The sequence below is a fragment of the Mucor mucedo genome (genome assembly GCF_025094135.1).
Source record: "Mucor mucedo strain NRRL 3635 chromosome Unknown EV154scaffold_75, whole genome shotgun sequence".
Taxonomy (NCBI): Eukaryota; Fungi; Mucoromycota; class Mucoromycetes; order Mucorales; family Mucoraceae; genus Mucor; species Mucor mucedo.
Genome location: NW_026252359.1, coordinates 1 through 22,977, shown reverse-complemented (window position 1 = coordinate 22,977; position 22,977 = coordinate 1). Strand labels below are relative to the sequence as shown.

The following is a 22,977-nucleotide window of genomic DNA, read 5'->3' as shown; positions in this document are numbered from 1 at the left end:
GTGGATGAACCTCTCTCGATACCAGCCCTTTGGAGTCGATTCAATTCTTTTGGATCATTTTGCTTTTATCATGCTCCTCGGATACTGGGTTTTCTTCATTTTGTGCGAAAGAGATGCTTTGAGTCAGTAGTCCTTGTGGATGAACCTCTCTCGATACCAGCCCTTCGGAGCCGACTCAATTTTTTTGGATCATCAGCTTTTGATATGCTCCTAGGACACTGGGTTCTCTTTCGTAGAAGAGCCTCTATTCATATTGATATTTCAAATTACTAACGTTTTATTTTAGTTATGAAATTCCTCTAGCAATCCTACAAATTTTTCTTACGGATATGTAAACCCAGTCGAGTTGTAATAACTTGACCGGGAACCCGTTCGATGGACTCTTTATTTCCGCTGAAAATTAATCCGGCTTCGTAAAGTTTGCCCAGATGTATTATAATAATTTTAACCATGATGGTTGCTTTACCTGGCTGGAATGTGATTGTAGAATTTGCCTGAGGGCACTACATCGATGGCAGATACTACGAGGAAGGTTGTATTACGATGGCCGAACAAGGAGGACACAATGACCACTGGCATTCGTCCGGACGCCATCGTATCTACCTTGGTTCAACGTGCCTTTGGGCAATCCCTTGGTTTCGGAGAAGTGAAGCTTGGAGCTGACAGCACGACCAATCATTCCCTTTGCATGGACACAGTCAAGCTCACCGTCTTGTCACGCAACAGCGTCTTCAAGTGTGGCCATCCCATTCTGACTTTTCAAGTAAATGGTAAGAAGGAAAATGTTGCTACAGTGCTTATGGATCATAACCATTTCACAATGTTTTGTAGGATTTCAATTAGTTTTTTACATGACACAAATGATACATGCCAATTTCTTTACCATGACAGAAATTGGCTGCATTACCCTACCTGAAATATTATCCTGCCTTTACTCATTCGTCACACTGAAAAATATCCGTACGTTATTGCGCGTCACCCTTTATTTTGGCATTGCTGTTACCAAGCAGATTCATCACCATCTGTCGTTGCACCTGTCAGCACGCCATCCCCCACATCCCCCAAAGTTGCATATCCAATCGACACCTCAACATTTTCTCCCTCTGTAAGTTCCCATACCACACAGTTATTCCAGATGATTAACCATACCACCTCGAAGTGTCGTGACTGTAGCATCCAATATAAATAAAATTCATGTTATCAAATATATTTTTACGACTAAAAGTATTTGGACAAAGTGACCAAATAAAAAAAAACGACTTAGCATGACTTGAATTTATGCCTTGCATTTCTTCTCTCTGTCATTTTTTCATCAGAAGTAGTATATTCATCTACATATTGTATACTTGCTGGTTTGGTTGATATGAAATAAATGACGTTGCTTGTTAAATCAAAACTATTTAGTAAAATTGTAAATGAAACAAAAATAGTCTTAGATAGTTGTGGATCTCAAATGGTTTTGAAACTTTACTAATCTGTCTTGTGCCTGTTCCTAAAACATGCCAACATTTTCTTAACTTGTCCCAGTCAAGCTTTTATTCATCTCAAATTAATTCACTAAAAAACCTACCTGTCCCAGCAGAAAGAAAGTACGTCCAAATTTTTCTTCAAAACCCAGTACATAAAGAAAGTGCCATACTGAATTTGTGCCGATTTAATTAAATGAAAGGGTGTATTACGTGACTGTAAGAGTCCCATTTTTCTCAATAGGCGGATTTTTCAAATTGTAGGGTGGTATATTCTTTTTTTTTTACTTTTGTTAAATGAGTACATACTTTTTTTATGAAGATGGCCAGGAGACTGAAAGAGGATAAAGATTGGAATATCTTTGAAAAACAAACCAATAAAATCAATAAATCAGTAGGCCAGCTTGATGAGAAGCATAAGATTCACCTTTTAAATTTTTATGACAGTAATCTTCAAGCCAGGGTTGTGGATGCAGTTTGTTCACTTACTGAAAAATTCGAATCATTCACACTGAAAGAATCAAGTGTGAGAACTTTCCTCAAAACAGAATGCAACCTTTCATTCAAAAAAATCGCTCGTCATCCAGCTCCCAGAAACGAACTAACCAAAATCGCAAACCGCATGGCGTGGGTTGAGAAGTGGAGCAAAACAGATATGGATTACCTTAAAAAATTGTGGTTTTGTTGATGAACCAGCTTTTGATATCAATATGAGACCTCCAGGAGGATGGTCTATTTAGGGCACACCAGCTATTGTAATCACTCCTACCACCAGAGCAGTATCACACACAGTTTTGGGTGCAATCTCGGCGAAGTATGTCGTGTCAATTGAGCCTCAAATCCTCAGGAACACACATTCAAAAGGCTAAAAATCGATTCTGGTAATCGCAAAAGAAACGCACCATCAAAACCAAAGAAACCTGCCTCCAAAGGAACTGTCACTGGCCATTATATGAATTTTATTCAGAAAACAATGGATGAAATGGATTGCATTCCGGAAATGAAAGGATATTATGCAGTTAAATGAATAATGCACCAATAGATACATTTAACGAGATCGATACTATGGTGACAGAGAGAGGATATAAGTGCATTTATCTCCCTCCTTACTCGCCTGAACTTAATCCTATTGAAAAATTTTGGTCCATAGTTAAAAATAAGGTCAAACATATTCAATAAATCAAACTAAAGAGGATTTATCAACAAGAATAACTGAGGCTTGCAATAATGTTCCTCCAGAGCATCTTCGAGCATTTGTACAACATTCGGTAAACATATTTTAAGATTGCTTAAAAGGCAATCCTATCTAATAAAATGTCACAAACAACTGTAAAAAATATCTACTGAGGATCGAAGAGACCGCCCTTTGGTAAAACAAAGACCGCCCTCTGGAAAAAAAAAATCCGCCTACTATTGAGAATTTAAAAAACCGCCCTTTAGTGTTGCTCTAACTGTATGTATTAATGTTTATACTCGAATTATCTTATACAGATTACTACACCGAACACGTCAATAGCAGTCAGTAAGCTCCTGGTTTAATGGGTCTGGTGTATTAAAAATTCTTTGGAATTTATTGTATGGCCTCTGGAATAAGCATCTGCTATTATTGTTTAAAAAGCAATAATAAACTGTTGTTATAATAAAATGTGGATATAAACAAAGGAAGATAATTACACGAAACTATACATATATTCTTCGTAACAACGAATGAAAACTTGCCAGTGACCACAGCATATTACATTATCACCACGGATAACGGCAAATTTTTTCCTTATTGATATGCATATTACACATTCCAATATCACAGACCTAATCTCGATCCAAATGAAAAAGTCAAATATACATAAAATTACAGTCAACGATGCTTCCAATAGCTTGAACCTTAACGATTTGAAAGGGCACATTTTGATATAGTAATTTTAAAAAAGATTTATTACTATAATATATAAACAATAGAGAGGTGGAGAAAAGCTAGTACACTCAAATATAACAGTTTATAATAAGACAGGAAAATAGATATGACGTCGGAGAGTGGAGAAAGTAGATAAAAGTAATAAGACCATCAAGAACAGCAACCAACTGTGAGGAATTTTGTAAGTCATAATAGCTTCATCTATAAGTCGTGAACTAAAAAGTATAGGAGGCTTTATTTATGTGACTGAGGATTCAGAATGAGGATGAAGTAGTTTTTCCTAGTGAATGTTAAAGCCAAAGTTTCTAATAACCGAATTCAAGCCAGTCAAATTAGGGCAATGTCTAGAACTCCGTATTTTTTTCAAACGTATTTTTTAGAATCACGCGATAATCTACACGTCGATTGACATCTTGCCATATCGTTCAAACGTCATAGGATGATTGATTTCTGTTTTCCATAAATTTTGCTTCACTGTCATTACAAGCTACTAATGGAACACAGATAGACAATTAAACCAAATTCTGACTTGCTTGGGAAGTTTTTGCAGGTGTTTCTGTTTTAAGTAAAGGCTCAAACATTATGGATGATAAAATAGACAAATGAAATCATCCTGACATAAGCTTGTTTATCTATAAATAAAGCTGGTTCACACACTGTATTCTTCTTATTTTCTTTTCCCTTAACATACTTATTTTATCGTATGAAAGTAACCGATTACGTAAAAAGGTTTGTTTAGTAGCGACTCTTGTTTCTTTGAAAAAAAGCTAAATTGAAAAAGATATATTGTGATATTGCGGCTGCGGCTAGTCTTTGCTGTAGGAGGGCGACCTCCTAGGCAGAGAGTTCATGAGTTTTGGAACTCATGAACCGTGAATGGCTGTGATTGCACTGTAAATGGTTGTAAATATACTGGCTTGCTGGTCTTCTGGCCAGAATTTCTGTAAGTAGTATAAAAAAAATACGTTTGAAAAAAATACGGAGGTCTAGACATTTCCGAATTAGGGGGTTTCAGAATCATAAACCTTATATTTTGCCAAACTTAAATTTTTATTCTAAAACCCCCTATTCTTTCGTAAAACTCCCTTTGCTCTTTAAAATCCTTTCTTAACTACTACTACTATAGTCAATGCCAGGCAAACGAAAGCGCACTTCCAATGACGCACAATAGTGTCTCAACAATTCCGACACTCTTACGGTCAAGAATTTCGCCATTGAATTTGGTCTCACCGATCGACAATACACAGTGTCAAGATACCGAAACATTTTGAGGGGACACTTTAGTAGGGACAGAAGAAAAAAACTTCTTCAAGATTTGGATGAATGGAAGAAGTCCCTTAATGCAAAGATTTTTTGGAAAGAACAAGCAAGAAAAAGCCGAAACTCGTGTAAGATGCTCAGCTTTTGTTGATGCAATAATTCACGAAGAAGGTCCACAAGGATCATCAATCAACAACGATGACAGCAATAATAATGCTGAAAGCAGCAGTAGCAGCAGTAGCACCAACAATAGTGATCGTGGTACCAACATTAATAATTCTGACGATAGCAATCATAATGATCGTAGTATTAGCGAACGTAATCACAGCAGTAGCAAACGATAGTAATAGTAACAATGAAAGTAATAGTAACAGTAACAACAGTAATACTGGTAGTTGTAGCAATAATGATGACAGTAATACAAGCAACAATAATAAAAGTAATAGTTCAGAAAGCAGCAATCCGGGTACATCAACACCAACCGAAATACATACCCCGTTCATTATTAAACACGTCAATGTCACTGACACATTTAAACAATACCAAGAATAAATTTCATCACACTACCCAACATTTACAATTGAAAAAGATCTACAAGAAATCATGGCAACGGCAAATATCTTGTTCCTGGCACCCGATGACCATAGTGATTGCAAAAAAAAATCCAATTGTCCAACCTTGACTTGATGTGTACATAAATGCTACAAGAATTAAGAATTCTCGATACTCAAGGAAGCGAAGAATTATTTAACGACGACGAATTTATTAAGGTAACAAGGATTATCAATGAAGTTGCTGAGAAAACGAAAATCATCAGAACAGCCAAATTGGAGCTACTCCCATTGGCGGCTTCCATGGAAGGTGGTAATAAAGCAAGCGTAGTAGAAGGAGTAGCAAACTTGTAAGTGTTGATATGGGAGTCATTTAACTGTGTATGTGTGTGCTCCGTAGCTACTGCTAACTGTACTGGTTTATATATTAGATTAACAAAGTTGCCAAGAGTCGAGATCCTCAACAAGGATAAATTGGGAGAAGTCGAACTGCAAACAACATATTATGATGCCTTGTTATCCGAGCTTATTGCCAATCAAGATAAGAATGTTGCATTACGATGGCCAAATAAATCAATATATGAGGAGCAAACTGATATACGTCCCGATGTAATTGTTTCAACGATCATGCAACACGACTTTGGCTACCCTGTTGGTTTCGGATAAGTAAAGCCAGGCAACAGTTCTACAACAAAACATTCAGTATCACTCGATATCTTACGCTTGGGAATCGCTTCAAAAAGTGCAATCGACAAGTGAAACTGAACTCATGCTTTGGATTCATGATCAATGGATTTGATATAACGTTCTTCATTACAAAAAAACAGCACGAAAATTGCTACACAATGCTGGAAATTGCGCAGTTCACTTATGCTTCGTCCTTGTAATATCCGATGTCTAAGAGACAATAATTTCAATCAAATATAAGATAATCCTTTATTAAATGCTTAATTTGCTCTTGTATATATATTATATGTTCATGTTTGTTAAGTCGGTGATTCGTATTTGTTGTGTCGGTGATTCTTATATGTTCCGTATTTACATTAGAGTAGTTGTTATTATGGTGAGATAGTCTTGTGATACACCAGTCCTTATCGAACCTACATTCTTTTGTATCAATGATGAACTTGAACAAGCTGACAAAGGTCGGGCGATGTTTCTGGAATGAATGACATGCTACTCATGCGCGAGATGATGAAGCTGGTGCTTTGGCGAGTGATGACACCGATGCTGTCCCAGTATTTGAATTATATGCACTGATCAACAGGACTTGCAACCGAACACTTGGTGCCTCGTCTAGATATTGAACTTTAGTTGATTACTACTATTCCTTTTTTTTCATTGTTATTGTCATGCAGTAATCCTTTCTTTAAATTTTTTATTATATAATACTGCATTATATTATTGTTTGTCTAGTACATCTATTCAACTTCATCCATTTACGCATTTAATAATAATAATGTATTATTTTCGTTATTCAAGCATTTTTTACACAAACCATTCGGTCTCGTAACATCCATACATTTCTATCTGAACACATCTCTTCATCATCACTTTTTCCAATATTCATTTATAATATAATACCATGATAATATACACCGATCAAAAAGACCCATATATCACAGTATTACTACAGCAAATAAAAAAGTATATATTCATTGCTCTCATAGAGGACCATAAATGAAAAAAAAACATTACTTTTTACTAGGTATGCGAATGGTAGTTTTATTCAGAAAGAAACTAATATGAGAAAAAAGATTGTTAGTGGATTTAATTCGTAGAAAGTGTAATATCATGCTTTTCTTTTTTTTTTCTTTCGACCTTTAAGATACAGAACCTCAAATGCGCTTTTGGTTTTATTATGAGAATTAGCGTGTCTTATATAGGCCCTTTTCCTTTGTTCACCTTTTTTTGTAAACAAAAACGGCCGCTTTTCTTAAGAAAGTGGTGATTAATTGGCATGTTATTTCGAAAAAAAAAAGATTAAACAGGGTTCCTATACAAAAAGACAGTTTTTCTTCTATGCATTGTTCTGATCTTTGGTGCTGTGTTAGCCACCAAGTAAAACCATTTGGGCACCGCACTGATAATATTTGAACGCCCACAGTAAAATTTTCGGCCCCCAGCGTCAAGTGAAAAATAATTTTATCTCAACGTAAACTCATATTCAAAAAACAGTACTGAGGATCGAAGAGACCGCCCTTAGAGAAAATTGCAACCGCCTTTTGAGAAAATCGTAACCGCCCTTTGAGAAAACAATAACCGCCCTTTGGAAAAAAACAATCCGCCTACTATTGAGAATTTTAAAAACCGCCTTTTTATTTTAAAATTGCCCTTTTAGAGAGTGTTGCGCTAACTCTGTGAGCCGTTGGGATAGAATATGGACTTTAACATTTTGCCCAATCAAAACAGTTTCACGTGTATATCACGTGATTAACATTTGTTTATTTGGAACATTATATTTTTAAACATTTAGTAAATATAACAAGCTGGTATAGTATAGTGGCAGTACATCGTGTTGTGGCCGCGTCGACGCAGGTTCGATTCCTGCTACCAGCATTTCATTTTTACACATTTTATAGTGTTTGTGGTGTTCGTAGTCGTGTCCCGACGACTGCGATCATAGATCAAACTAACACTGTGTCCTCATAGATTTCAATGGCATCATTTAATTTAGCTTTTAACGGATTGGTAAAGGTTTTTTTTTTAAAAAAAAACATTTAAATATATACTTGACATTTGCTCATGCGTGTATCTTTTCTATCATTGTTCAAATATGACATTGTATTACGTAACTGCTCCACGATATTCACAGTACTCCCAATATTTTATTCAATTGCTCCATACGGTGATTCCATGACAGATTTTCTACAATATTTATATTGTAGCCTATTTCATTTACTAGGCGTACTTTTCCGATCTATATTCTTGATATTTATTGTTAATTTTTAAGAGAACACTTCGCACGGTTAATAGTTCTATTACAGACCAGTATGATCCTTAGTAATTTGAATATATGACTATTTTTACAAAACAGAGGGTAAGCTCTAAATTATAGCTATTAACCATTGTGGTAAGAAGGCTATAATATAAATAAAAGATGATCTTCTTGGATAAGACACCCTCACATTTTTTTCAGCAACGCATGCTAGAAATTGGTCAAAACGAATTGAATTGTTCGACTAAATTTGTCTTTGCTTTGTTTAAAATTACTCCAGTGCGCTATGCAGTAGAATATTTTTACCAGAGTCATCTAATTTCCATCATCAAATAATTTAACGTATGTTTATCTAACAGGTATGGATCGAAGATTTTTTTTAAATACAAAAGGTGGCGCAAATTAGTTCACTGATTTATCATGAACCGAATCAAAAATAGTTTAGTCTTCTTGTTTCTTTGTCAGCAGAAGTAGTAGGTTATTAATATGATATTCAAGATAAAAAATATAATTGATGTGCATATAGCATAGTTGATAAACGAATAGAAGTAGTAATATGCAGAATATTTACACTCAGAAGGAGCAAGACAAGCAATCATTTTAAAGTGACCAGAACATGGCAAAGTTAGTGTATTGAGCTTTTCCAGGTTCCATGTTCTACATTTATATTCCGCGTAATTTTTTTCTCATGTTTAGGTGGTTCAGATACAATCTTACTTTTTCGAAAATGAAGATGAGAATCTCAGTACGACCATATTTTCTATAATAATTTCCATCTGATTCGTAGCACAGTATCCAGTTTCTGGGTTACATTTTTTAAATAAAACTCGGAGCGCTGTTGAAAGAGAGATGATTCTCAAAGTTCTTTTTTCTTTTTTATCACGATATTTAAAATAGGTGTTTGTCATTGATGTTATACTAAGGGGGTTATTTTTTAAGAGATCATGAAAGATCACGTATAACTCTTAATTGTTTATTTTTCTCATTTGCATGATTTATGAACAGTTTGGGTGGACATGTGTTACTTGAAACTTTAACGAAATATTTTAACCATCGACTCTTTGCTTCAAACATTCTTAATTTTAATCTTATTGTTTCTGACATGACATTGTTCATATGCTTGATAACAGAGATCAGTCTTTTATGGGAAAGAAACGTGGGGGCACTTTTAAGTTTTAGAATTATGACAGACCGCGCTTTTCATTGGTCAGTATATTAAATCGTGTTTCTGGAAATGCCTTTTGTCCTTTCTACTTATCCATTAATGGTAACTTCTTATTAGATACCACATATATAGCGGAGATGCTCAATAGATAATAGAAAAGGTCAAAGTAAACATTTATTGTTATGAAGCCTTTCACAACCTGTAACTGGTTTTAATTTGTTTATTGTACAGGCGTGGGAGAAATCCCAATTACAGAAACCAACCGATTTTTCTCACGGATGAATATAAACATTCCACCTCTTTTTTTCTTTCAAGTTATTCTGATAAATAGGTAGAGTTTTTTTCTCTCATCTTTCATTAGGGATGACAATTGGGAAATATATGAAATACAAGATAGGGGATTGCTTGAACCATATACAGAAATAAGAAGAAAAAAGCGCGTCACAGTGCATTTTGCTTTTATTCCCGTTTTGTCCGAGTTTATTTGGGTCAATAAATACGCTTTTTTTTTTGTCCATACATTACTTACGTCTTCTTTCTTATATTTTTTTTTACATATAAATCAAATAATGGCTTACCTCGCAAAAAGTTTCTCGTAAGTAGTTTTTTAAATCAATTGCGGAAGAAGAAAGGAGGAAACACGTTACTTAATGATAGTTTCTTAGTGCTACTGCTCGTCCCTTGACTGCCATGAGCAGATCCATGTTTCCAAAAGCTACTATCAATAGAGCTATGGGTCCTTTGGCTTTAAGATATATGACTACCGGTACTATAGTGGATTTACATATCATGCCATTTACTAATTTTTTTTAAAGCCGCAACTCAAGTCGCCTGTCATGACGTAGAGCCCACTTTTTTACAATCCGTTGAAAAGTACTATGATCATGCTGCCAGCCTGAGTGATGTTCAAACTCACACACTTGCTCATCTTCGTGCTGTTGATAGTGTCCTCCGTGTCACTTTTCCTATCGAAGTTGAAAACGGCAAATATGAAGTCATCGAAGGTAAAAAAAAACAGCAGCTGATTTTAAATTCTTGTCCTGTACATTTAGAGTTAACTTTCTTTCATCTAGGTTATCGTGCTCAGCATTCTCGTCATCGTTTGCCTGTAAAAGGTGGTATTCGTTTCTCTGAGGAAGTTGACTTACAGGAAGTTGAAGGTAAATTAAAAAACGCGTTTGTAGCACAAACCATGTTAATCGGAGCTTTTTTTTCCCAGCTCTGGCTTCGCTCATGACGTATAAATGTGCAGTTGTTGATGTTCCTTGTAAGTATTACGCGGTCTTAAAATACAACTTTATGATTGACATAATTTTGTAGTTGGTGGTGCCAAGGGTGGTATTAAAATTGATCCTAGTAAGTACACTGTTGCTCAATTAGAAAGAATTACTCGTCGTTATACCATGGAGTTGTGTCAGAAGAAGTTTATTGGTCCTGGTAATGTATTAATTAAAACAACAATAATTCAAGACACCTTATTTCTAACGGCACAAAAAAAAAAACTCCATTTACAGGACTTGATGTGCCTGCCCCTGATGTTGGTACTGGACCCAGAGAAATGGCGTGGATTATGGACACTTATGCTCAATTCAATGTGGGAGATGTTAATGCCGCTGGTTGTGTTACCGGAAAACCATTATCCATGGGAGGTGTTCGTGGTCGTAACGAAGCCACTGGTTTGGGCGTTTTTTATGGTATCCGTGAATTCCTCAGCTATCCCGAAGTTCAAAAGAAGACGGGACTTAGTGGCAACATGGCGGACCGTACCGTGATTGTACAAGGTTTCGGTAACGTTGGTTTCCACGCCGCCAAATTTTTTGAGGAAAACGGTGCTAAAGTTGTAGGAGTGGGTGAAAGAGATTGTGCTATTTATGACCCCAAGGGTTTAAATGTGGAAGAGCTTCACAAGTATTATCGTGCCAATCGTACTTTCCGTGGCTACTCTAACACCGCTCAAATTTTGGAAGAATCCACCAAGATTCTTGAAGCAGAGTGTGATATCCTTGTACCTGCTGCTCTTGAACGTCAAATCGGTATGCGTAACGTAGCCAACATTAAGGCCAAGATTATTGGTGAAGGAGCCAATGGTCCTGTTACTCCTGATGCCCATGCTGCTTTAGAAGCCTCTGGTAAAGTTGTCATTCCCGATTTACTCTTGAACGCAGGCGGTGTCACAGTATCTTACTTTGAATGGCTCAAGAATTTATCCCATGTTCGCTTTGGTCGTATGAACAAGAAGTGGGATGAACGTGCACGTTCTAAGGTAGTCGCACTTGTTGAGGAAAACGCAGGTCGATCCTTGACAGAGGCAGAACGTAAAGCTATTGTGCATGGTGCTGAAGAAGCCGATTTGGTTTACTCAGGTCTCGAAGATACCATGATTCAAGCTTGTCAAGAAACCAGACAGACTGCTAATCTTAAGCAAGTGGATTTCAGAACCGCTGCCTATGTCAACGCTATCCAAAAGATTGCTGCTGTTTATGAAGGATCTGGTATGCTCTTCATGCATTAACTCATTTTTTTAAAAAAAACTTTAATTTTGTATTACCTTATCCCCACACCTTTTTTTTTTTCAAACAAATACAACTTCTTCTACCTACGATACTGTTCATAATTTGTAAATTGGATGTATACTGATATTTACGTTATTTATAAATTGTCTTAATGTAACAGGACTTTTTACATAGGATGAAGATAAAGGGTGATCCGTTGTTACAGACTTCTCTATTTCGTAGAATAAGAGGCATTGTTTCGATAAAAACACACGAGGTCAATATTTAAACTAAAGAAGAAACTAGTAAGGCTTTAATAGAATAACAGGTGAAATTACAGTCTACAGCTTTATCAATGCAATGATTGAGGAAAGGAAGATACATGAGATTTCGCGGTTTCAACCATCGAGAGCTTACGTCATTTTTTGTGCTGTCCAATCATTTTCAAATTTGATATTCAGTGGTGTAAAGTGGGCAGCTCTCCAATGAAGTTTTTACCCTGGGCTGAGGCCAATTATTTTTTTCTTTTCACCCAACTCCCCACACTTTTTATATACATTAAAAAATGCTTCGTACTGCCGTCACCAACATTGCTCGTGCCACTGCTGTCCGTTCAGTTGGCAATGTGTCTCGTCCCATGAGTAAGATTTAGATTGTTTGGAAAAATGAGTAAATGTAAACTAAAAAAATTTCATGTGTAGTCATGGGTAAGCGTTTTTACTCTGCTGGCCATGAAGATGAGAGCTTCGAGTCCTTCAACGCACGTTATGTCAAGTTCTTTGATAATGTTGAAGATCTCTTTGAACTCCAACGTGGATTGAACAATGCTTTTGCTTACGATCTTGTTCCTGCCACTTCAGTCATCGAGTCTGCCTTGAAGGCTTCTCGTCGTGTCAATGATTTTGCTACCGGTGTTCGTGTTTTCGAAGGCCTCAAGGATAAGGTTGACAGCGAGAGCCAATACGAACAATATCTTGTTGAATTAGAACCTATTCGTAAGGAATTAGGTCTCTTGACCAAGGAAGAGCTTGCTCTTTAAATTTTTGTTTTTTTTTTCTTCCGAAAAAACTCGCCTTCTTCCCTTTCCTCCCCCACCCTTTAGATTTGCAACCCTAAAATAAAGCTCTATTTCTACGTCCCATTTACCAAAATATCTACAATTCTATGAATAAATTAAGAAACATTCGTAATCAATCTAATGGCCGCCCCTCTTTTTTACGGTTTCCGTGAAAGAATTAACGGTATGAGTCAAAAAAAAAAAGAGTCAATAACGCTAGGGGTTATTTATTGACATTTTCTATTTTTTAATTTTCTTTCTTTTCTTCACATTAACCCAATAACCCAACATGTTGTCACGATTATCCAGTACAGCATCCAGATATACTGTACGTAGTACAACAGGTCTCCGCCGTACTCTTTTACAAAAACGATTATACACCGAAAAAAAACCAGAAGAAAACGTGCCTAAAGGCTTTGAAGGTTTCTTTGGCAAATCCAATAAGCAAAAGCCTACCACTGAAAAACCCAAGCCTACCAACAATGCCAATTCAAATAAACCCAACGATCAACAAAAACCACCCGAAATGCCCAACAATATGAACTTAATTTTAGGTACAACTGTAGGTACTTACTTCCTTTACAAAGCAGTAGCGCCTTCAGACAATGCTCGAGAATTAACCTGGCAATCCTTCAGAACCCAACTCTTGGACAAGGGCCTTGTCGAACGTCTCGAAGTCCTCAACAGAAACCGTGTACGTGTTCATTTACGCAACGATGCTAATTCTTTGGGCGTTTCTCCCGCCACCTCATTTTATTTCTCTATTGGATCTGTCGAAGCCTTCGAACGTAGCTTGGACGAGGCACAAAAGGAACTCGGTATTCCATCCAACGAAAGATTACCTGTTGCCTATCACGACGAAATCAGCATTGGTCAAACGGTACTTCATTTCGCTCCTACTTTACTCATTATCGGTGTCATTTACTACATGACAAAGAAAGGTCCTGGTGGTGCCGGCGGTGGTATCTTTGGTGTAGGAAAGAGCAAAGCAAAGATGTTTAACCAAGAAAATCAAGTCAGTGTCAAATTTAAGGACGTTGCTGGTGCTGATGAAGCCAAGTTAGAAATTATGGAGTTCGTCAACTTTTTAAAGAACCCTCAAATCTATGAAAAGTTAGGTGCTACCATTCCCAAGGGTGCTATTCTTTCAGGTCCTCCTGGTACAGGTAAAACTTTGTTAGCAAAGGCCACAGCCGGTGAAGCAGGTGTTCCCTTTTACAGCGTCTCTGGTTCAGAATTTGTTGAGATGTTTGTTGGTGTAGGTCCTTCTCGTGTACGTGATTTGTTCGCTACAGCCAAGAAGAACTCCCCCTGTATCATTTTTGTGGATGAAATTGATGCCATTGGTAAGGCTAGAGGTAAAGGTGGACAAATGGGTGGTAACGATGAGAGAGAAAGTACCTTGAATCAATTGTTGGTTGAAATGGATGGTTTTGATTCTAACCAACATGTCGTGGTATTGGCTGGTACCAATCGACCCGATGTATTGGACCCTGCCTTGATGCGTCCTGGTCGTTTTGATCGTCATATCTCCATTGATCGTCCTGATATTGGAGGTCGTGCTGATATCATTCGTGTTCATTTGAAGCCTATCAAGACCAAGGTAGACACTGAGCAACTTGCTCGTAAATTAGCTGCATTGACTCCTGGTTTCAGTGGTGCTGATCTTCATAATATCTGTAACGAAGCTGCCTTGATTGCTGCACGTCATTTAAAGGAAGAGGTCGAAGAAAAGGATTTCGAAGATGCCATTGAACGTGTTATTGCAGGTCTCGAAAAGAAATCTCGTGTTTTGTCACCTGAAGAAAAAAAGACGGTGGCGTACCATGAAGCAGGTCACGCTGTGGCAGGTTGGTACCTTGAACACGCTGATCCTTTACTCAAGGTGTCAGTCATTCCTCGTGGTTCTGCTGCCCTTGGTTATGCTCAATACTTGCCCAAGGATCAATACCTTTATTCCAAGAAGCAGTTATTGGATCGTATGTGTATGACATTGGGTGGTCGTGTATCTGAACAAATCTTTTTTGATTCCATTACTACTGGTGCTCAAGATGATTTACAAAAGGTCACCAAGATTGCCTATGCTCAAGTCACTACATACGGTATGAATGACAAGGTTGGACCCCTTTCATTTAGTGATCCTTCGGGAGAACAACAATTCCAGAAACCCTTCTCTGAGCAAACAGGTACCTTGATTGATAATGAAGCTCGTACATTGATTACAGATGCTTATGCTCGTACCTTGACATTGTTGACCGAGAAGAAGGGAGATATTGAAAAGGTAGCCCAATTATTGTTGGAAAAGGAAGTGTTGACAAGAGAGGATATGGAGAATTTATTAGGTAGAAGACCCTTTGTTGAACATACCGTGTATGATGAGTATGTCCGAAGACCTGCTACACAATCTGAGGAAGCCCCACCAGATTTCCCCAAGGCCAACGACGATGGCACAGTGCAATAGATTTAGAGATATATGTAGAAAATAAAAAAAAAAGTAATGCAATTGGAATTTTATTTATTTAAAACTACTTCATGGAGAAAGGAAGGATCATTTAAATTGGGTTTCGTGCAATCCCATTAAGGTTTGATTTGTTGAATAGATTAAATGCTTCTGTTACTTCTGCTACTTGTTGTGCCTCAAGCTTTTGGGCCACAAGATCCTCTGGTTCAACATTTGGTGTGAGTTTTTCCATTGGTGGCTCGACCTGGTATAAGATATTTCCTGTTGCGCTCAGTTTATTACTGTTTGGATTGAAATGGGTTTGTCGTAAGTTGGCAATATCCTTTCTCACCACATTTCGAATGCCATTGTCACTCAAGAATTTGACAATCTGTGTGTTTGTTTTATTTTCACGCATCAGACGTACGATTTCCTTTTGAGTTTCATCATCCAATTTTCTGTGTTGAGCGTACGCTTTACTATCTGTAGCCATAGGATGATTATGCTCCAATATCATTTTATATACAATCCATTGTCCTCCCTTGATCGGTTTAGCTCGGATTTGAAATGGACACTGAATCTTTCGACTGACTTTTCTGCGAGTCATTTTACGTGGAAATAATTCAACTTGCTCATGATCAAGCTCCTGCTGTAATACAACTGTTGGTAAAGCGTTGGCTTCTTGTGTAGGTTCTTCATCGACAAAGACAGTCTTCTTTGTGCCTCGATATGAGCCGGAGTGTTTACATGCCAGCACTAATTGACGTGCTCCGCTTCGTAATGTTGAGACTGCAAATTTGTGTCGTCTTCCATATTCAATAGCTGCTGAACGAATCTCTCGCATGTCGTTGTAGACACGATCCAATTCAATGGCAGGTTCCGTGTATTCCTCTTCCTGTTCCTCGTTTTTATCACCCAATCTTTCCATGTCTAACATGAAACGACTGCATGATTCCCTGATAGAATCGGATCCCAAGATCTTTAAGTCCTCTTCAAGTATTGCGCTTTCCATTTTGTCAACGAACAAAGAAAAATAAAAAAAAAAAAAGATTTTTTTCTCCAATAATAATAATAAAAGAATGACGTCGACTCGTTCTTTAATTTTTTTTTTGACGCTCCGTTTTCCTTTCTTCTACTCATTCACCAATATGAATCGAGACATGGACAAGCAGGACATGCAACCCATGCCTTCTCATCACGATGTAAACAAGATCCTTGAAACCTATTTTTTAAAAAAGGGATACAGTCAATCTGAACTCGCGTATATCCAAGAATCAGCAGACCACAACATTGTCTCGCTAGAACAATTGACCAAGAAATTCACCACTTCACCAACTTTACCTAACCATGTACAGTTTATTAAGCGAGAGGCTGAACAAGGAGGTGGCGATCTGGATGCGACCATGCACAGTTATCAAAGTCTGAGAGAGTGGATATTCAATGCCCTGGATTTATACAAAGTAACCCCCATATTTTGACTTTATCACTCTACAGCACAATGTTAAAGCATCTTTCTATAGCACGAGCTACAATCAGTTCTATACCCCATGTTTGTTCACGTCTTTCTCGACCTCATGTCCAAAGGGCTTGTAGATCAAGGTAAGAAAAAATAATTGTATGCATAATGTCAAACATAAACTTTAAAAAGTATGAATATAGGTTTGGACCTGTTCGATAAATACAAGCACGATCATATTCAACACCATACCACCGATATCGAATCCCTCGCTCAAATCCAATGCACAGACGACATGAAAGAAAATGCCATCGCCACGCTTTATCTTAACAACAAATACAATATTCGCATGTCTTCCATCCCATTCGAACTGTTTATCTCGTACTTGCAGGACAAGAAATTCTTGAATTTGATACGCATTGTCAATCAGCATCTGAACATTCATCTCGTCACTGGAAAATTATCGCCTGTCACTTCGGAAAACGAAGGTATTGCCGGTCATATCAATGATCAAATCGAAGAGTTTCACGAAATCAATCATGTCAACAATAATGTAACGTACACATACACAACTTTTTTTTTTATATATGCATGTATTCAGTTTTGACATTTGGATATACATATATATAGGCCGATACGAATAAAGTAAAACAAGAGGTTTTGGTCGATACGATGAATATGGAAGAAATTGCCGCCATTTCCTAGTAAAAAAAAAATCAAGAATATCCACAATCACGTTTATGTTGTAACTTAAGTTTTATATTCTAGTCGTGGCACAGATATCCAAGCGGAATTAGAGTCACTCAGTGACTTAAGAAAGCGCGTCTCATTAGGCAGTGCTGCATTACCCAGTGTCTGCATTTACACTTTTCACAACACGCATGATTTGTAAGTAGTAGTAATAAGATTATAATTTTCCAATTTATGCAATACCATAAGTAACACACGCATATGATCTTAGGCTAAATTGTTTGACCATTTCTCAAGACACGACACTGGTAGCCGGCGGTTTTTCCGAATCGTATATTAAAGTATGGAGTTTAAAAGGAAATAAATTAACATCTGCAGCAGAAAAAGCCCAAGGTATGACAAATTCATTTAAAAAGAAAAAAGTGCATTTTCTTAAATTTACCACATATATTCTAGGTCTTCCAGGCACACAGTATAAAAAAATGATTGGCCATGCTGGGCCTGTATACGGAGTGAGCTTTAGTCATGATAATCAATACTTGATATCATGCTCTGAAGATCAAACAGGTACAAGCAAAAAAATAAGTAGACTTTAAATAAGAGAATCTCATGCAAGCAAACAGTTCGGTTATGGAGTCTAGATACATTTACAAATTTAGTTTGTTATAAGAGTCATAATTATCCAATTTGGGATGTGGATTTCGGACCCTATGGATTTTATTTTGCTACTGCATCGCACGATAAAACCGCTAGATTATGGAGTTGCGATCACGTAAATCCATTACGCATCTTTGCAGGTCATCTTTCCGATGTTAACGTAAGTACAATTGCAAAAAAAAGAAATAATCCTGATTTATTTTTTTGCTAAACGATCCAACGTTTTTTATTTTATTTTTTGCTTAGGCTGTTAGATTTCATCCCAATTCAAAATATGTGGTGACGGCATCCAGTGATCGCACTGCTAGATTATGGGACGTGCAACGAGGTACTTGCGTTAGAGTGTTTACAGGTCATACAGGGTCGGTACATACTGTCGCCGTCTCACCGAATGGCCGACTGATGGCGTCAGCAGGAGAGGATAAAACAATCATTGTGTGGGATCTAGGCACAGGAAAAAGATTAAAGACCATGACGGGTCATACAGGCTTCATTTACTCGGTTAGTTTTAACTTAGAAAGTACCGTCCTGGTATCTGGAAGTGCGGATGGAACTGTGCGTGTATGGGACGTGATTAAAGATACACCGCTGGATGTACAAGAAACATTAGACTCGAAACGGTCTAAACAGCACGGTAAACAAAAGGATAAAAAAGACAACGAAAAGATGAAGCCAAGCATGGATTACAAGCGAAAAAAGGGTACATTGGAAAGGTAAACAAAATGCATTACCAGAGAAAGTGTACATATTTCTAAATTAATCTTTCATAGCAACGATCATTTATCTGTTTTTCCTACAAAAAATACTCCCATTTACACTGTACAATTTACTCAACGTAACTTATGTCTTGCTGCAGGTGCTTCGTGTCCACCTTCACTCGATTAATAATACCTCTTCATCTTTTTTTTTTTAAAGCCATGCATGTATATTCAAAGAATAAAAAAAAAAAGTTTATTTACAATTATAATTTGTGATTGATAGGGTCCACACGAGCGAGGAAATCCTTCAAATAGGCATTACATTTTTCAGGTTGTTCCCAAAGAATCCAATGTCCAGAGTCTTCAACAAGATGAACCTCCACACCGGGGATAAACTGAGGTGTGGTTTTAGCCATGGAAGGAGGCAACGCTCTATCACCTTCTGCAAGCACCAACATAGAAGGCTTCTTGATAATGGGATCTAAATTCTTGCATTGCACAAAGTTGTTATGTGTTTGACGGTACCAATTTAAACCACCACGAGCACCTTGCTTTGTATAAGCCTCTACATAATAATCCATTACTTTTTGAGGGATCTTATCACTACGAGGTCGGTCGGAACGACCTTCTGCCAAAGTACCAAGCTCAGGGTCAATCAAGGGTTCCATATCGGCAATAGGACGGAAAATACGGTTGAAGAATTTGGGGAAATTGTCATTCATATCTTTTTCAGCATCAGGTCCTGCCAAGTAAAGTTGGTATTTAAAGTTGGGCAAAATTTTTACAATTTGCTCCAAAGTCACTTCTTCTTGGGCCACAGGAAGATAGGGTGTACAAAAACTGGCAAGCGCCTTGACTCGATCTGGATAGAATTGGCCGAATCGCCAAGTCACAGCTCCTCCCCAATCGTGACCAATGACAGTGACAGTAGGAATTTGAAGGTGGTCTAAAAGACCGGCTAAATCGTTGGAGACAGTGCCATAACCGTATTCGGCAGGATCAGCTGGTGATACCTTTTATTTTTATACATATTAGTATCGATTAATTTCATGCATATATCTTTGACCTACTGTTTCACCAAAACCGCGAAGAGAAGGCACAATAACACGGTAACCAAGTTGTACAAGGAAAGGAATTTGTTCTCTCCATCCGATCCAGCTGTTATATAAAAATAATGAGTTTCTTTTTGACTTCTTGAAAAGAGAAAATTTCTTGACTTACAGATCAGGCCAACCGTGGATAAGTAACAGAGCTTTGGGGGATTGTGAGTTTTCATCGACGTAGTGCATACGAAGACCGTTAATATCGGCATATTTATGATTATAAGTGGAAGGGTCGTATTTATCCAACATGGTTTAACAAAATAGAGAAAAGAGAATACGTGTTTTATCTCACTTTAGGAAAAAGATGGAATATTTATAATTTTTTTAAATGTCCATCCCGCATTTACGATTATTAAACAATTTACGGGAAAACTTTACCCGTCATCATCGGAGTGTATATGACGTTTTTATAATTATACCAACTCACATAGTTTTTTCCTCGCTCCAAGTGTCCACGCGTGTACTACTTCATTTTCGATCAAAGGAGCACCTTATATGCTTTTATGTGTCAACTCATGTTCTAGTCTAACTTTTATTGTATTTTTGCTTTAATTACAAAGACAAAATTTTAAAAATTAGATTATTTGTCATTACGAAAAAGGTCAAGCGGCCATGCCCGTGTATTATTATATATCGACCAATGCTATTTTACATTACACATGCTTACTCTTAGGTATTTCTTGCAATTTGTTGACTATCAAAGAGGGCAACAACCAATTCTTATTACTAGCTCAGCTATACTGCTCCGCTTCACATGCCATCTTATTCCTTGGTTATGCAATAACTCAAGGTTGGAAGGAGCCATAGGATAGTTGGCCGAACGTTTGAAGGATTCAAATCTTGTTCAACCTCTAGGACTACACTGTTGTAAAAAAGGAGTAGAATCCTAACTTTCGGATTAGTAAAGCATGGTAGGATGGCTTTCCGAACTTGATGCTGCTTATTCCTCTTTTGAAGTTTAAGAAACTCGGTGTTCCTTCACAATCTGTCGTCTCATTATGATTCCAGTTAGAAAAAAATTCGTAGATATATACATGGTATGCGGGCTATTTTAATTACAAAACCTACAGATATTACTACTGATACTAAATGCTTGTTAATTTTGCTACGACGTAGTAGAACCATGATAACTGCCGCAATAAGACTGTGCCACGGGGAACCTTGTATAAACACCTCGACAAATTATATACATATTTCTTCTTTATCAGTTAAAGTGATATGTAGTCTACATTAGTACATTATTAATTAATTAATAAAGGTTATTTTGTATTAAAAAATATATAATAAGTATTCAGTGAGATAACTATTGTATTAAGAAACTCCTAATGCTCCAACAGTATTTTGACCTCTTATCGCTTAATTGTTTGTCTGTGCATGAACAATCCCTTGATTTTAATATCGACCGACATGATATTATTCTTATAATCAATCACCTTGTGTATCTGAGTATACGACTGTAAGCCGTGACATTTTCTTTCTGAAAACAACAAGGATTAAAAACAATACAGTCGAGAATATCTGCTTAAAAAACAATACATGAAAAGACTACGTTATTTGTTAGAATTTTTTTTTATTAAACATGAAATGGGTGTGTTGTAAACTCTGCATTAGCGACTGTGCTAAACCAGTTTTAGTCTTGATGAAACCATATACATCTGCTTTTTGGCTGCACTCTTCTTGATCGTCTTGGCCATCATCACTTTCTATACCACTGATATAGCGCTAGTACGGATTTAGATTTAAAAAGGGACAATTATTATTATATAACAATTGTGATAGTGAGCACCAGACTTTTAGTTGTCAACTTAGTTTTATTATTTATTAAGAGTATTTCTGTAGTGATCTTAGACGATAAAATATATGGATAAGACAATAAAATGCAAATCGATAATAATACAGTGAGAGATGAGAAGAGAATATAGTTCTTAGATGTCAAAGATAAAAGAGTTTACGACGGGTTTATGTAAGAAGATGATGTGATTGTATAATTTACAATAGACAACAAACAGCAACAAAAAGCGGAGGAAATACTACTAGTATCAATTACAAGATAAATCCCAAATTTAGGTAAAGACAAAACTAAAGAATATTTATTAAGAAATAAAAAAAAGGAAGCGTATTTATAGGAAAGATCCTATCCTGTGTAACAACAAGCCACATTATTATTGGCTGCAACACCACTTTCAAACACCATATGACTAGGGATTCTTGATAAACTTCTATCAGCGTGGGGAGGAGTGAACCATGTTGGCTCTGGGATGATATTTAATTTTTCAGGAATGAAAGATAAGCACCTACTGGAGTTTTTTGCTGTAGTAATCTTTTGTTTGTTTTCACCGAGAATTTCTTTTATAGCAAGAGCGGCTTTTTCAACACTGTCACGAAAAGTAAATAAACATCTGATCGAGCTGATGCCATCTGATCCGAGAAAGCTGGTGGGGAAGGTCAAACTGAATTCAGGAATCATAACATGGTATTGGTGCTTTGTTGCATGAATAGTGGAAAAAATACATCGTGGACCGATAAATTGACACAGCCATGCTCTGCTTTTGATAGAATATTTGTCCATACTATTGTATATTTGTTGAATTGCTACTTCTGCTTCCTTTCCTTCTCTGGCCAGCTTACTAATATCACTGCTTATTTTTTTATCACTTGCATCGCGCAAACAACCTTCACCACACACTAAATCAAACTCCTCGTCATCAAAATCAACTAGTATACGCAAATCAGTCTTGAAACCAATGATATTTGTATGATTGTAATATAAATTGGCCTTCGACTCAGTGGTGTTTTCTGATACGGTTTCACCTGTTTTGATTCGTACGATGTTTTTGTTGATATTATATAATTTGCTGAGCAAAGGTAACCAAATTTGGTAAATATAATCACGTTCAGAAATTTTTGAGGCGTTTCTTGTATCCAGCATAAACTCCTTTGATTCTACCAGTGTCTAAGGCTCCCCATTCTCTTGAGATTGGCGTACAGCGTCTTCGGAAGCTAAAATAAGTATCTCCTCATAGAAATCAAAGACCTTTTCGTTAACATCCTTTATATTGTCTTGGCTCTTCAGTTGATTCAAATACTTTTTT

The 22,977-nt window shown here is 36.9% G+C and overlaps 10 protein-coding genes and 1 non-coding gene across 11 annotated transcripts; 8 read left to right on the top strand and 3 right to left on the bottom strand.

Annotated features, from left to right (window-relative positions):
• Positions 1-392: 392 nt before the first annotated feature.
• On the top strand, positions 393-1,209 carry EV154DRAFT_290329 (uncharacterized protein). The gene is made up of 2 exons (XM_051594804.1): positions 393-770; positions 832-1,209. The coding sequence occupies exons 1-2, from the start codon at positions 512-514 to the stop codon at positions 1,107-1,109; spliced, it is 537 nt and encodes a 178-aa protein (XP_051455465.1). The 5' UTR covers positions 393-511; the 3' UTR covers positions 1,110-1,209.
• A 4,127-nt stretch (positions 1,210-5,336) lies between these two features.
• On the top strand, positions 5,337-5,855 carry EV154DRAFT_483462 (uncharacterized protein; the record flags this gene model as incomplete). The annotated part of the gene is made up of 2 exons (XM_051598574.1): positions 5,337-5,539; positions 5,621-5,855. The coding sequence occupies 2 exons, from the start codon at positions 5,337-5,339 to the stop codon at positions 5,853-5,855; spliced, it is 438 nt and encodes a 145-aa protein (XP_051455464.1).
• Positions 5,856-7,677: 1,822 nt separating this feature from the next.
• On the top strand, positions 7,678-7,748 carry EV154DRAFT_t84. Its single transcript has one exon. It is a non-coding gene; the product is annotated as a tRNA-His (tRNA).
• A 1,723-nt stretch (positions 7,749-9,471) lies between these two features.
• Positions 9,472-11,924, top strand: EV154DRAFT_515667 (uncharacterized protein). The gene is made up of 7 exons (XM_051602288.1): positions 9,472-9,887; positions 9,958-10,058; positions 10,108-10,296; positions 10,366-10,452; positions 10,512-10,559; positions 10,613-10,729; positions 10,807-11,924. Exons 1-7 carry the CDS (start codon positions 9,862-9,864, stop codon positions 11,802-11,804), a joined length of 1,566 nt encoding a protein of 521 aa, XP_051455463.1. The 5' UTR covers positions 9,472-9,861; the 3' UTR covers positions 11,805-11,924.
• Positions 11,925-12,283: 359 nt separating this feature from the next.
• EV154DRAFT_515665 (cytochrome c oxidase subunit VA-domain-containing protein) lies at positions 12,284-13,235 on the top strand. The gene is made up of 3 exons (XM_051602287.1): positions 12,284-12,425; positions 12,486-13,025; positions 13,156-13,235. The coding sequence occupies exons 1-2, from the start codon at positions 12,350-12,352 to the stop codon at positions 12,821-12,823; spliced, it is 414 nt and encodes a 137-aa protein (XP_051455462.1). The 5' UTR covers positions 12,284-12,349; the 3' UTR covers positions 12,824-13,025; positions 13,156-13,235.
• Positions 13,236-13,367: 132 nt separating this feature from the next.
• EV154DRAFT_424563 (peptidase family M41-domain-containing protein) lies at positions 13,368-15,302 on the top strand (the record flags this gene model as incomplete). The annotated part of the gene is made up of 1 exon (XM_051596197.1): positions 13,368-15,302. One exon carries the CDS (start codon positions 13,368-13,370, stop codon positions 15,300-15,302), a length of 1,935 nt encoding a protein of 644 aa, XP_051455461.1.
• A 10-nt stretch (positions 15,303-15,312) lies between these two features.
• EV154DRAFT_515662 (uncharacterized protein) lies at positions 15,313-16,300 on the bottom strand. The gene has a single exon (XM_051602286.1). The coding sequence runs from the start codon at positions 16,291-16,293 to the stop codon at positions 15,394-15,396; it is 900 nt and encodes a 299-aa protein (XP_051455460.1). The 5' UTR covers positions 16,294-16,300; the 3' UTR covers positions 15,313-15,393.
• Positions 16,301-16,406: 106 nt separating this feature from the next.
• EV154DRAFT_515661 (WD40-repeat-containing domain protein) lies at positions 16,407-19,053 on the top strand. The gene is made up of 10 exons (XM_051602285.1): positions 16,407-16,741; positions 16,802-16,880; positions 16,941-17,290; positions 17,368-17,441; positions 17,506-17,625; positions 17,699-17,820; positions 17,884-17,994; positions 18,051-18,244; positions 18,331-18,797; positions 18,855-19,053. The coding sequence occupies exons 1-10, from the start codon at positions 16,430-16,432 to the stop codon at positions 18,967-18,969; spliced, it is 1,944 nt and encodes a 647-aa protein (XP_051455459.1). The 5' UTR covers positions 16,407-16,429; the 3' UTR covers positions 18,970-19,053.
• On the bottom strand, positions 19,046-20,191 carry EV154DRAFT_467831 (Alpha/Beta hydrolase protein; the record flags this gene model as incomplete). The annotated part of the gene is made up of 3 exons (XM_051597778.1): positions 20,004-20,191; positions 19,853-19,940; positions 19,046-19,795 (listed from the first exon to the last, which is right to left on the bottom strand). The coding sequence occupies exons 1-3, from the start codon at positions 20,132-20,134 to the stop codon at positions 19,046-19,048; spliced, it is 969 nt and encodes a 322-aa protein (XP_051455458.1). The 5' UTR covers positions 20,135-20,191.
• Positions 20,192-20,324: 133 nt separating this feature from the next.
• EV154DRAFT_515656 (uncharacterized protein) lies at positions 20,325-21,162 on the top strand. Its single transcript, XM_051602284.1, has 2 exons — positions 20,325-20,922; positions 21,002-21,162. Exon 1 carries the CDS (start codon positions 20,498-20,500, stop codon positions 20,690-20,692), a length of 195 nt encoding a protein of 64 aa, XP_051455457.1. The 5' UTR covers positions 20,325-20,497; the 3' UTR covers positions 20,693-20,922; positions 21,002-21,162.
• Positions 21,163-21,629: 467 nt separating this feature from the next.
• Positions 21,630-22,977, bottom strand: EV154DRAFT_515649 (uncharacterized protein). Its single transcript, XM_051602283.1, has one exon. The coding sequence runs from the start codon at positions 22,812-22,814 to the stop codon at positions 22,020-22,022; it is 795 nt and encodes a 264-aa protein (XP_051455456.1). The 5' UTR covers positions 22,815-22,977; the 3' UTR covers positions 21,630-22,019.